The sequence below is a fragment of the Poecilia formosa genome, unplaced genomic scaffold (assembly GCF_000485575.1).
Source record: "Poecilia formosa unplaced genomic scaffold, Poecilia_formosa-5.1.2 Scaffold266, whole genome shotgun sequence".
NCBI lineage: Eukaryota > Metazoa > Chordata > Actinopteri > Cyprinodontiformes > Poeciliidae > Poecilia > Poecilia formosa.
The window spans coordinates 36,908-50,518 of record NW_006800205.1 but is presented as its reverse complement, the minus strand read 5'-3'; the positions used below and the strand labels follow the sequence as shown (position 1 = coordinate 50,518).

General features: G+C 43.9%; 2 protein-coding genes across 8 annotated transcripts in view; one reads left to right on the top strand and one right to left on the bottom strand.

Annotated features, from left to right (window-relative positions):
* The window catches only part of agap1 (ArfGAP with GTPase domain, ankyrin repeat and PH domain 1), a 57,823-nt gene extending 51,762 nt beyond the window's left edge, over positions 1 to 6,061 (top strand). For all 7 annotated transcript variants that reach the window (XM_007570708.2, XM_016681022.1, XM_007570707.2 and 4 more), the window contains 2 exons: positions 4,330 to 4,579; positions 4,655 to 6,061. In XM_007570708.2, coding sequence (XP_007570770.1) covers positions 4,330 to 4,579; positions 4,655 to 4,864 — 460 coding nt within the window. In that variant the 3' untranslated portion in view covers positions 4,865 to 6,061. The remainder of the gene's footprint in view (positions 1 to 4,329; positions 4,580 to 4,654) is intronic.
* A 3,712-nt stretch (positions 6,062 to 9,773) lies between these two features.
* On the bottom strand, positions 9,774 to 12,730 carry gbx2 (gastrulation brain homeobox 2). The gene is made up of 3 exons (XM_016681016.1): positions 11,989 to 12,730; positions 11,591 to 11,915; positions 9,774 to 10,640 (listed from the first exon to the last, which is right to left on the bottom strand). Exons 1-3 carry the CDS (start codon positions 12,172 to 12,174, stop codon positions 10,102 to 10,104), a joined length of 1,050 nt encoding a protein of 349 aa, XP_016536502.1. The 5' UTR covers positions 12,175 to 12,730; the 3' UTR covers positions 9,774 to 10,101.
* Between the last annotated feature and the right edge of the window lie 881 nt (positions 12,731 to 13,611).

The window sequence follows — 13,611 nt, the reverse complement described above, 5'->3', positions numbered from 1 at the left end:
CCTGAAAATGTTCTGATGGTTTGATACCTGAAAAGGTGTGAAAATAATAATCACAGTAACATCTCCTGCAGTCCAGACATCAGCCACTGCCGCATTTTAGTAGTTTATTGTTGTTGCAATAATAAACTCTTTGTTTTTGATCTGTAATCGTCTTTAATAAAACATTTATTGATATTCAAACTAGACCTGAGTTTATATATTTCTAATATATTAATTAAAATCTTCAGTTTCCTGATGAATAAAAATATTTTCATGAGCTATAAGACCTGAACCGTCAGCGCTCTGTTAGCGGATCGTCTGTAAACGTCTGCTGGTTCTGACGAAGAGCTGCAGGTTATTCAGGACATGTTTCTGGGTTTCCCCGTGTTTCGGATCATTGAGGACATGTTCCCTGGTTCCCCATGTTCCTCCATGCTCCCCGTGTGTCTCCGGGTCCCTCAGGACGCTCTGTGACATGTAGTTAATTACCAGAGGGGGTGTCTCCTACATCCTGCCCCCCCGCTGCTCGGCTCCTCTTTAGTTTCCGTGCAGCATCAGTGGAGCGTCTCGTTTCAGCCCAGGGATTGGCTTCCCGTCGCTCCGGCCCGTTCCTCCTCCTCCTCGCCTCATCTGCATGGTGGCAGCTCCGTTAACCCCTCGTCTCCTGCGCCGGCCTCTTTTTAATTATCTGAGCCCATCCGAGGGCGGCTAACGACCCGCTAATTGATTTCAGCCTCTCTCTCCGGCTCCTGGTGAAGGTGGAGCCGATCGGCGGCCCTCACCTCTTCTGGCAGGGATTCATCTTTAAAGCACATTAGGTCAGGCAGTTAGCTGATGCTCCATCTATCCGGCTATTAATCTATTAATTAGAGGGCTAATTAGGCCAGAAGAGCAGCCTGACACCGTGTCACTCTTAACCCGATCCTCACCGCTCATTACCTCCCTCAGCCTCCACCGGAGCTAATGGAGGCTCATCCGTCTGACTCAGACTGGAGCTGCTGGGAACCAGAACCACAAGAACCAGCACAGAGCTGAGCAGCAGCAGCAACGGGTTGCCAGGTTGGACGGTCGGTACCATCTGGACCCGTCTCGATTTTAGGAAGAGTTCAGATAATTTCCAAACAGCATCACTGAGAGAAAGAAAAACTTTAATCAGTTAATTTACTGTGAAATCTGAATAGTCAATCGATCAGCAATGATTAGTCATTGATTAGGTAACTATAGAACAGAAATCAGAGAAAAGTATAATGATTTAAAATAGAACATCACCACAGAAAACTCCTGGTTCTGGTTCTGGTTCCATAAATATATTTATTTTGTTTTATAGATTTTATTTTTGAGTTGTTTGAGTTTTCTGTGTTTTGGATGTAATCTGTCACATCTGGTTGAGGATTTTCTATTTTCTGACATTTTTCAGTTTTTATTCCTCAGATTTAATTTGTAGCAGATCTTTATTTTCTAATTAATGATCTTAGAAAACTTTCAGTCCAGATTTATCTTTATCATTTCTGGTGAATCAGTTTTTATTTCCTGTTTTATTTTGGATTCTTGTGTTTTTTGTTTTTGCTGCTCTGATATTTTATTTTCACATTTATCGCCTCGTTGCTGATTCTTCATCTCTAGTTTTAGTTGCTCTGACTAATCTGGACTTAATCCATATGTCCTAGTCAAAGTATTTTGTGTGAAGCATCATTAGTGGATAAATGAATCTCTGGGTTTGTTTCTGTCGCCGCGACTCGGTGAGTTCGACTCTGGTTGTCGGTTCAACGCCCTCAGGAAGTGCTGAGTGTCCAACAGGCAGACAAAGCAGCCGCTGGGGGGGAACACACACACACACACACACACACACACACACACACACACAGTGAGAACTGTCGGAGCTCAAACAACAGGCAGGAAGTCAGAGATGTTCAGTGGGCCCAGTGCGGCGCCCTGAGGAACGCCAAACACAACCAGAGCTGATGAAGCTGTCAGTCAGCAGGTCAAAGGTCAAAGGCTTCAGAGACTGGAGAATCCAGGGCAGACCCCAGTTTAATCTCAGTTTAATCTGGAAGTTTCTTTTCTCTGTTGTGGTTTTTTTTTTCAGGCTCTTGTTGCCGTTGTCTCTTTGGAAACCTTTTAGGGAACATTTAGCTTTTAGTTTTTGGTTTGTAGTTTTTAGTTTGAGTTCAGGGATTTGAACTGGTTTCTGTTCATTTTTTTCGTTTTGTCGAAACATTCAGATGAATCTGATCTGTAACAGGAACAAAACCAGCAGCAGCCGTCCTGCTACAGATCCACTGCAGCTCACACACACACACACAATCAGCCCTCTGGGCTGCGCTTGACATATTTGCATTGTGTGTGTGTGTGTGTGTGTGTGTGTGTGTGTGTGTGTGTGTGTGTGTGTGTGTGTGTGTGTGTGTGTGTGTTTTCCTGTCACAAGCGATCTCACCGGGACTCGTGTTTAATTATCTACCCAGCATGCCTTGGTGCTGAAAACACAGCGCTTCCTCTAATGGGATGTGAAAAGGGACACACACACACACAGATTAACACACAACCTGAGTGTGTGTGCTGCAGACACGTTAGCACACACACACACACACACACACACACACTCGGCGATGTTAATTAGTGCAATTAGCCTCTCCAGTGTCCAGAGCTGTGTTTTCAGGAGTCGTTAACTCGAGACGGAGACTCGCTGTTTACTAAATACACGCCTGGAAGTTCACACACACACAGAGAGACACACACACAGAGCCACACGCACACACAGAGAGACACACACACTGAGCCACACATACACAGAGGCAGTTAGATTACATCACAGTGATGCTAATTTACATTAAAATGTGTTAGAAATATTCAGTAATGGTTGTAAACACCAAACCATCAGAACAAGATGAGGTTCAACTTCAAAATGGCTGAAAACCAATCATGATATAAACCAATCAGATCATCAGTATCGATGATTATTGATTAGGTTTAGTGTTAAACATCTGCTGATGTTTCCTTTTTTATCCAGTTTTTTTTAAAGTTTCCAAACTTGAAACTGCTGCTGTGCAATTTACCCAGCAGGCTGTTGCTAATCAACCAAAGAGCTAGTGGGCTGTTGCTAGGCAACTGAAGAGGGAGCGAGTTAGTTGAGTCCACTGCTAGCTCCGTTAGCCCTGAGCTGTTGAGCGACTACAGTCTCTCCTCTGCCTACATCCCCCAGAATGCCGTGCGGTTCTGGTTCTGGATTTCTCAGTGTAATTATTGAACATCAACTCAGACGGATCATCTATTGATCCCGTTTCCATGGCGACCTGTAGGGTTATTGGTATTCGGTGTTTCTGGACGCCTGGCGGCTCTTAGCAACTCCAGAGGAGGAAGGCATGCATCTCTTGGTCCCACGGCCTCACACTTCCTCCAGAGTCCCGCTGGGCGCTCACACACACACATATAAAACTCACACACACATATAAAACACACACACACGCACACACATATAACATACACACACACACTCGCTCTCTCTCCAGGACTCCTCCAGGCTTTGTCCGCGGGCTTTGGGCCGTGGTCGGAGCCAGCCTCTCTGGTCTCTAGGTCGGGGCAGGAAGGAGGAACCTGGAGACATTCCGCCATGCTAGGCGCCTCCTTGCCCCTACTCCCCACATGCCTCTACTGCCCCTCTGTTGCCCCCCAGCTGGTTTCCAGGAAGAGAGCTAATGAGGTCCAGAGCCGTTCCCACACCGATCCATCGGGTTCAGAGAGAAACCTGTCCAGGATGAGAGACTCTGCCATTGGTAGCAAACGATCCTTCAGTCTGCAGCAGGAAACGGTTCAGTACCGGACCACTGGTCCACCGGGCCGCCGAGCCGTCCAGACTGATCCCTGCTGGCTGAGTGAGCCTCTGTTTACACGGAGGGATTAGCCATCAGATTAGAGTCACTCTGCTGTGGATTAGACAGATTAGACCGATGATGATCCTGGATTGGTGATGATTCTTCCTCCTGCCTCTCAGATGTAGAAACGTTTCCTCATCGCCGTCTAAAGCCGGACCTGTCGACCCGATGCAGAAACATTCCTACCTAAATGTTACAGAGGGGATGACCTTTGACCTGAGCCTCCAGAGCCACATGGAGGCAGCAGCATTCAGCTTCTATGCTCCACAGATCTGGAACAAACTTCCATAAAACTGTAAACCAGCTGAAACCCGGACTTCCTGTTTGCTGTTTTATTTTCTGAGTTTAAGTTTACTTCCTGTTTCCTGTTTGATGTTTTTATGAATCATTTTATCAGTTTTTTTTCTCTCTGATGTCTGGCGACGGTGAGGCGTTCTGATGATGCGTTCTGATGAGCTGTGATGTCATGTCCTGTCTCCAGGGAGGAGCGTGAGCGTTGGATCCGGGCCAAGTATGAGCAGCGTCTGTTTGTGGCGGCGCTGCCCGGCGCCGACCCGCCTCTGGGCCAGCAGCTGCTGCGTGCGGCGGCGGAGGAGGACCTGCGCGGCGTGGTGCTGCTGCTGGCCCACGCCTCCCGCCAGCAGGTCAACGACACGTTCGGCGACGGCTGCTCGCCGCTGCACCTGGCCGCGCACAAGGGAAACGTGGTTCTGCTGCAGCTGCTGGTCTGGGTAAGTGTCCTCCGGGTCGGCACCGGCCGGGCCGCCAGCCGGACCCAGTCTGATCCGGTTCCGCTGTCTCCGCAGTACGGTGCCGACCTGATGGCGAGGGACGCCCACGGGAACAGCGCCATGGCGTACGCACGGCAGTCCAGCAGCCAGGAGTGCGTGGAGGTTCTGGCCCAGTACGGCGGTGCCGACGAGCGCTACGCCCTGATGACCACGCCCAACCTGCCGCGCCGCAACGCCAACCGCAACAACAGCTGCAGCAGCCTGGGCAGCGCCGCGCTCATCTGACCGCCGCCATGACGGGACCAGAGCACGATGGGAAACGGGTCTCTTACCTCATCGGCCAATCAGAATCCAGGAACAGGAACACATCACACAGCACCCATTTCCATGGCGACGAGAGGAGAACTGACTAGAACCAGGCCCGGTGGGACGGGATCTTAGACTCTGTTTTATTTAAGGAGTTTCCCCGCTGTGAGTGTGTCTGAATGTGTTGTGTGTGTGTGAGAGTGTGTGTTGGTGGACCAATGGGAGAGCGGTCCTGGGAGCCTCCAGGTTCGGGGCCCAGAGGCTCCTTCTCCATTTCTGATTCGTTCGTTTTGTCCAAATGGACCAAGGGAACGTCGTCTGACGAAGGGCTGTTTCTTCTTCTTCTTCTTCTGTAAATACTGCACCTCATTTCCTGTCATGGTCACCGTGACAACGAGCACAAACAGGAAGTAGTTGAGTCTGTCGGTTTGGTTTGGGACTCAAGCAGGAGGTTCTGGACGATCTGATTGGCCAAGTCAGCAAGAGGTCAAAGTGCAGCGGCGTATTGGAGCCATTAGAGATAAAAAGTACAGGAGTACATCTCTGCCAACAAACTGATTTCAAAACAAGAACACTTCTCAGCTCCAAAAGTCAAAAATATGCAAGAAAAAAATCAGAAATGTTGAGATTTCTGATCTCAACAATTATTGAGATCAGAAATTTATTTTTTCTAGACTGATTTCAAACTTTGAGAGATTTTTTGGCAGAAATGTACTCCATATCAGAGCCCAGTGGTTGATCCAAACCCAGAGTTGATCCGGTTCTGGACCCTGAAGTTCATCTGAACACAGAGTCGGAACGCCGTAGCTTCCTCTGCTGACGTTTATTTCAATCTAACAAAAATGTCTTTTAACCTATTTGGTTCGTCAGCCATTTTGCTGGTGTCCATGGTAACCTGAAGAGGCTGACGTTCCTCCTCCTGTTGGCATCAGGCCTAGTCAAATCACTCCTGGTGTTTGTAGAAAGTGTCGATTGAAAGTGAAGGAGCCTCAGGAAGAACACTCCGTCTAGAAATCCTGACCTAGATGTTGCTGCAGCAGCTGGATTATCTGATTTCACAGCTCTAAATTCAAACTTTCTCCTCTTGCCTTTTTTATTTTGCCTTTATGATCCCAGAATCACACAAACTGCTTCTCCATACATTTTGTTTGAACAATGCTATGTTTTTTACTCTCAGTCCAACCAGAACCAGAACTACGACACCGTATTTGGGTTGTTGAAGATTAAAAAAAAAATAAATAAATAAATAATGAGAGAAAAACCTGAGATTTTCAGATTAAAATCAGAAATTTTCTGGAAAAAATGTGAAAATCTCTGAGTTCAGAAAGTCAAAATATTTTGAGGAAAAATGCAGACGTTTTGAGATAAATTTCACATATTTTGTTTAGAAAAAAACATTTTCTGAGCTTCCAAAGGTGAAAATTTTCAATTTTAGTTAAGATCAAACTCAAAGTTTTTTTCCTCATAAACTTGTGACTTTTTGAGCTCAGAAAATGTTCTTGTTTTTTCTAGAAATTTTCTAATCTCAAAATGTTTTGGATTTTTGATGTAAATTGTATTGTTTTTCTATTTCCGATGGTTCTGATCAGGAAGTCGGCCAATGATTCAGAAATGCACTAAATTTGACTCAGTCTGTCCGTCTTTATTATGATCGTTTTCTAATATAACTTTATTTATGTTTATTGAAACTCACAGCTTATATCCATCGTCACAGCACATCTTGGTTAAAGGGAAATTTCTAATAAATCTGTGAGTAAAAAGTTATTTTTATTCTGATTTTATAAGTAATAAAACAAACAGCCCAGAATGTGTTTTAAGCTTATAGGAGAAAATCTGATTCAGTAAAAATCTGTCCAGGAAGTTGGATATCATTATTTAGTTTACATAATACAAGATACATTTTGTGATTCAGCTTCAAAAATTGTGGCAGTTTTGAAATATTATAATAGGAATTATTTTAGCAGAAAAAAGTTTACAGGCCAAGAAAGACGGCTAACATCAGTTTTACTGCGTTAAAAAGGGAAGCTAATGCTAACTGTGCTCTAAGTTAGCTGGACAACAAACAGAAAAGCTGCTGAGTTATTGTCCCTGTTATTAAGATTTATATTGTATTGTTTACACTCTCTGAATACAAAATGTGGTAAATTGGAGAATAAAGCACCGTGTGATGATGTAGCTACTGATTAACCTGTTAGCTTAACATTGCTAACTGATAAAAGCTGCTGGCTAGCTTACCATTATGACATTAAATCATTCTGTTGATCTCTAATTCATCTTTATGGATTTTGGGACATTTAAAGCCATATTGAACATTTGGCTCCATTTATGGAATAGCATAGATCTGAATTCAGTTACTGTCAAAACAGCTGAGTCATGTCGCTGCTTAGCTAGCAGTTCAAAGACTTCATTAAATCAACAGCCTGGTTTTAGCAGGTGAGGAAATTATTGACAGTCTGGGTCCATTAAAGAGTCATTTTCCTTGTGACTAAATTTAAAAAGTTAAAATTCCCAATGAAAGGAGCATCAACCAGTGGGTGAGTGAGACAAAGAGCTGCTGGTTTTCCTTTAAAAAGAACGTCATCGTTCTGGTGAGTTTCTGTTTACAACATTAACAGGTCAGTTTGTTAACATTTAATAAGCCAAACGGTATCAGAGAAAAATCAGCGTCGGCTCGTTTTAATTGTTGGCTCAAAACTGCCGAGTCATTTTCCCAGCTAGCTCGCTGAACAAATTAGCTTCATTAGCAGACTTTTTTCCATTTGTATGAAGCGTCTTTTTTTTTATTCCACTAGAGTTTTGTCCTTCATGCTAAATATAAACAGTTTTAACAGTTTGGGAATTAATGCCAGCATAAAGCAACAGCCAGTAATTTATTAGTATAATTATGCACGTCTGTTGGTATAATCTTGCTAACAGAGAGCGTCGGTAAAGATGTTTTTTTTTTTTTTGGTTTCTGGGTCATACAGTTTAAACAAAGCAAAATAATAAATGTAATAATTGAGAAAGAAGTTTTATTTTTTATTTTAAGTTTTCATATTGGAGCCTGTTTCAGTTTTCAGACGGTTCTGTTGTAAACCTGCTCTGCTGAACTGCAGATAAAACCTGTAAAAATGATTGTTTTGCTTCTGGAAAGCAGAGGCAGCAGTGTAGATAATAAAAACCTGTTAAATGATGAACTGTAGAAATGTTTCTGTGCTAGACTTTAATAATGACTTTAATCATGACTTTAATAATGACTTTCATAACTTCTCTCCAGCCTCCATCTTATTTAAACTCCCACAGAAAAACCTTTTTGTACATTTCCTCCTGAAGTCCATCCACGTTTTATCCTGTTTTATCATCCAGACCGCTATTGTAATTGTTGTCATTGTTATTCTAATTATTATTATTATTATTATTATTATTATTATTAAATTTTGTTGTACAGTACCGATGTTGAAAAGTTCTACCTAATGCAGAATCTTCTACTGTAATTTGTCTCTTTTCAATAAAGACAGGAAAATGCTTCTTAATATAAACTGAACTTGTGAGATTTTATTATTTTAGAAACATGAATATTAAACAAATGTTTATTGTGAGGTTAAAATAATCCTGATGGAGCCGACATTCCTGCAAACTTCACAGCGTTTCTGAAATTTTGATTAAGAAAAAATATTTTTTATTATTAAATTGTGCAGATTTGTCAGATAAAATTTGACAATAAATGAGTTTTTTTTTTTTTTTAACTTTGAGGAGTTTAAAATGTTTCAGCTGAAAACTGAAACTTTAATTTATTTAATTTAGATTTTTAAAACCAGGTTTTATTTTCCTGCTAATCTGTTCAGAGATATAAATTATATATTTTAGAGTATTGTTGGGTATAAACACTTTAAAGTAAAACAGACAATAGTTGGCATTTTACTTGGTAAATTGTCAATAGAAATTAAAATGAACTAAAGACTATATTTAGTTTAATTATTTAATATTTGTCTAGAGATAATAATGAAAGAGTAAATAATATTTAAATTTTCCAGCTGAGGTTTATCAGCAGATGGTTGAGGAGGAGGAGGATGAAGATGATGATGAAGGTCTTGTTTATCGGCCTCCTGGCGCCGCCATGTTAGATTCCGCAGGCCGTGGTTCGGATCCAGGAGGCCGAACCTCGACCGGATCCTTGCTTCCATAAAAACACAAAATTAAACTATTTTAGTCCGAAAATAAACAATAAAAATTTTAAATTTTGTGTAAATAAATCTGTTTTTAATTTTTAAAATGTTTAACTTTATTTAAAACATTTGGGGCTTAATTATTAAATTTATTTAGAAAATAATTTTTTCTTTTATAAACTCTAGAATAATTAAAAATGAATAAATGTAAACTGAAGGATGTTAGTAGTTTACATTTTTAGATTAAGTTAATCGGGGGATTTTTGCACCTGGCAACACGCGTCATTCGCACAGGTGCTTCAGTTCTTCACCTGGAGCCGCCGGTCGGTTCACAGCGATAAGAAATTATTCAGCTTTTATTTATTAAACCTGATTAATAAACGACAGGATGCCACCTGGAGGAAGGTAAATTATTATAGATCATTGTTTTTAGATTAATTAGTTTGAATTCAATTCAACCCGCCGCCATGTCGCCTTCCGCGTTTCTTCATTTTGATCTTGAATTTATTTCGATTTTTTTCTTCTTCTTCACTTTTTTAACCGAATTTTGTTTCATTTTTACGAAGTTTTCCTTCCTCATTAAAGTCTGGAAGCCTAAAAATTAAACTAAACGTAAAGAATCAGTGAAAGTAAAGAGTTTGGCTTTTAATAATCCAGATGGAGGTGTGTGTGTGTGTGTGTGTGTGTGTGTGTGTGTGTGTGTGTGTGTGTGTGTGTGAAGGAGTCAGACTGAACGCATCGGCTCACTTTGCGTCCTTTAATCGCAGATTTTCACATCAGTGTATAAATAAGTTAGCAGCTTCATTCAGTCAAGCGCGCGCAGCTTCCGGTCTGTATTTACATCATCAGCTGCTCCACGCGCACTTTGCGGCGCAGTTTGCGGTGAAAAACTGCGGCTCTTTCAGCAGGTTGAACGTTCTCGGGCTCAGACGTTAAAAAGAACCGGTCAGTGAGATCCGTCTCAGCAGAGTCACGGAGTGAAGAGGAAACATTTTAATTTAACGAGTCAAAAACAAATGACGACAGAGGAGTCGAGTTGTGCCGGTTCGGTCCGAACCCATCCGAACCGTCCTACGGCCGGGCCTGCTCCATCTGCTGGTGCTGACTCCTGATGGCGAAGCGGCTGACGTGCACCGGGATCGGAACCACGATCTTGGGGTTCCGGCTCGGCTCCCCGGACTTGTTGTTGACGTTTCCGGCCTTGACCCGTTTCCACTTGGCGCGCCGGTTCTGGAACCAGATCTTGACCTGCACCTCGCTCAGCTTGAGCGCATGCGCTATCTGGGAGCGCTCGGTGAGCGACAGGTACTTCTTGCAGTGGAACTCCTTCTCCAGCTCCAGCAGCTGCTCGCTGGTGAACGCGGTGCGCCGCCGCCGGTTCTTGCCGCCGCCGCCCGTCGCGCCGCCTCCCGCCGCGCAACTGCCGCCGGACGCCGCGCCGTGAAGGTGCGGCGCGTCGTCCAGGCCTCCGCCGCCGTCCGCGTCCTCTTTGTGGCAGAGGGACGTGAGGTTGTCGTCGGAGCTGTAGTCCAGGTCGCTGTCCATGGAGAAGCTCTCGTCCTTCCGGCCGCTGTCCTCCTCCTTGGACTCCTCCTTGGACAGAGCTCTGGCTGCGAGATTAACAATAATCTGATTATCCGGAAATTAAATCAATACATATCAATAACAAGAGGGGGAAAAAAAACTTTAATCTGGTTTATGTTCCAAATAAAAAGCCATTAAAAAAAAACATTTATTTCCCAGTTTAATCATTTAAATATGCTGATTGATCAGAGCCGCTGTTGGACGTTAAGGTGAGGAAGAGGAGGAGGAGATGAAGGTGTTTGTATCCATCATCAGCCTGGATCGGAATCAGGACGCGCTGCGGGACGTTCCGCTTTCACGCGTAATTACGCACCGATGTCTCCACGCGGCCTTCTGTGTGTGTGTGTGTGTGTGTGTGTGTGTGTGTGTGTGTGTGTGTGTGTGTGTGTGTGTGTGTGTGATGTCAGAGGTGATGACAAATAAAAAACAAATCTATCACGAGCCAGCAAACCTGAAGCACGCGCAGCTTTCAGGCTTTCAGCAGCGAAATTCCGGATTTTCTGGATGTTTTTTTTATAATGTTCTTGTTTAAAACTAAATAGTAGATTAGACAAATAAATTAATATTCGATAAATAAAATGAATGTTTAAATTTGACACATGTGGGCCAATTTGACTGAATGAATCAGATTTTTCTGTTGATCCGTTTTAACTGAGGCCCGCGGCAAAAACAGCGGAATAATTAATGACTCCTTAGAAAAATAATAATTATAATAATAACCTGCACCATTTCATATAAACACGTTATTTACATTTATAAATAAAGTAGATATAAATGTTTTAGTCATAATTTAGTGAATTTTATTTTTAGCTTTTAAATCAAATATTTAAATTAAACTGAATCAAAATTATGTAATTAAATTAAACTAATATTCCTGGTTGAACTTTGGAAACAAGGAGATGAAACTAATCAAAGTGTTTTAGATCATTTGATCCAGCTCAACTTGAACTCCGGTCTGACCCACGCGTGGACCAACCTGTGGAAGTCTGCAGCGGCGCGTCCGCGTCGTGGAAGGCCGGCAGCGCGGATTCTTTACCGGGCAGGAAGCTCTTCCCGTCCTCCGCCTCCAACCGCAGGGCCTGCGAGCCGAACTTCCTGGCGGCCTCCTGGTGCTGTTGGGACGGGGAGAACCCGCCGGGCAGCGAGGCCATGAGGGTGGAGGTGAGCGCCATGCCCTGCGTCAAACCCTGCGTCAAACCCTGCGCCAGGCTGGAGCAGAAGCCGCTCTGCAGGCCGGGGATCTGCGGGTGGTGTCCGCCGGGCAGCGCCTGCTGCAGGGCCGGCGGCGGCGGCGGCGGCGGCTGCAGCACCACGGAGCGATAGGGCATGAACATCGGGTACCCGGTGTAGACGAAGTGTCCCGGGCTGGGCTGCCGGCGGCGGCGGCGGCGGCTGCAGCACCACGGAGCGATAGGGCATGAACATCGGGTACCCGGTGTAGACGAAGTGTCCCGGGCTGGGCTGCGAGGGCCCGCCGATCAGGGAGTCGATGCTGAAGGCGGTGGTGCTTCCGAGTGGCCGCTGCATCACCATGAAGGACGGACCGAACGCCGCGCTCATAAGACCGGCCGCTGGAGCCGAGAAAGGCCGGGGGAGAGCCGCTGCGGGCGGCCGCGGAGGGCTCGGAGCCCCGCCGGGAGTCACCGGGAGCTGAGGGCTATCCGCTCAGAGATCAGCATTCCTCCCTCAAGTCCGCAGGAGATGCGCCGCTTCCAGGAAAAAAAGCGCAAACTGGAAGGACGAGGCTCCGCTCCGAGATGACCCGGACCTGAGGTTCCGGACCCGAGGTTCCGGACTGCGCTCCTCTCTGACCCGCTACGGCAGCCGGAGTGTGTCGGTGTGTGTTTCCTGCCGCTGCGCGCCTCCGCAACTGTTTTGGATTTAAATTGCGCTCCCCTCTGGTTAATTGAGCTGCCTTTACCGCCAGGACGCCGCCTCCCTCGACCGCTGATTGGCGGATGTCAGGTGACGAGCCGAAGCTCTTGAACGATCCGGACCCACTCAGCGTGGGGCCGCAGGAGGCTGCGTGGGGCCAACCGGAGTGAAAGTGAAACAGTTTAACTTCATCATCTGAAAACACTCCGAGTTTCATCCTAGCTTCCCGAAGTTCTGGTTCCGATGGACGGAAACTGGAGTACGGAGGAAGATTAGGGCCAAAAATAAAATAATTCAGTCTTTTTACCCCTCAGAATATGAACTTGTTACGTTTCCTCTGTGACTTTATAATCATTAAAGTGAAAACGATTCAACTTTGTTTTTATGTGAATCTTTAAAACTGAGAAAACTTTTGTTTTATTTCTCTGACTGGATCTTCATCATGCTGTTAATTTGATGAATCATAAATCAAATTAAAGTTTTAAAGTAAAGTTTCATATCTACACTGTTTCACTGATCCAAATATTTTATGTTTTCAGGAGTTTTCAGCACAAAACATTTGGTCTGTTAGAAACCAGAACTGTCTGAAGGAAACTAGCGGATCATCAGCATAAAGACGAATCGGTCCTGATGTAACGGCTCACATTTTCTACAGAGGTTTAACATCAGTTTGTTCTGATTTGAAAAACTAAAACAGTTAAAAACATAATAATGAACATTTTATTCTTCTAACAGCAGGATGGGTCCAAATCTGAAACTGAACCTTAAAATTAAAATCTGCTTTAGATCCAAACTTCAGCTGTTAAAAATTCAACGCAGATAAATTAAAACTGAAATGATTTAGTTTACCAGGTCAGAGGTTTGGTAACCTGGAGAAGTTCTCTAGGAGTTTGATTTTAAATTTTAACAGATGTCTAATTCTGATTTTTATTTTGGACACTTCAACATGATGAATGTCCTTAAAGGGCTGGTTGCTCCAGAATGCATGAACAAACTGTTGAAATATTAATAAATATCTTTCTGCATTAAAATTAAATAATATTGAATATTTTGATGAGTCCGTCCAGGATTTCATGATTTTTTTTTTATACATAAAAATGAGTGATTTTGTAAAAATGATTT

What these genes read in the sequence shown, in the direction of transcription:
- gbx2 (XM_016681016.1), bottom strand. Translation starts at nt 12,174, where the DNA reads ATGAGCGCGGCGTTCGGTCCGTCCTTCATGGTGATGCAGCGGCCACTC. An exon ending in AGCCGCCGCCGCCGCCGCCG is followed by an intron (nt 11,916 to 11,988) that starts GCAGCCCAGCCC and finishes GTGGTGCTGCAG; the next exon opens with CCGCCGCCGCCGCCGCCGCC. An exon ending in GCCGCTGCAGACTTCCACAG is followed by an intron (nt 10,641 to 11,590) that starts GTTGGTCCACGC and finishes TTAATCTCGCAG; the next exon opens with CCAGAGCTCTGTCCAAGGAG.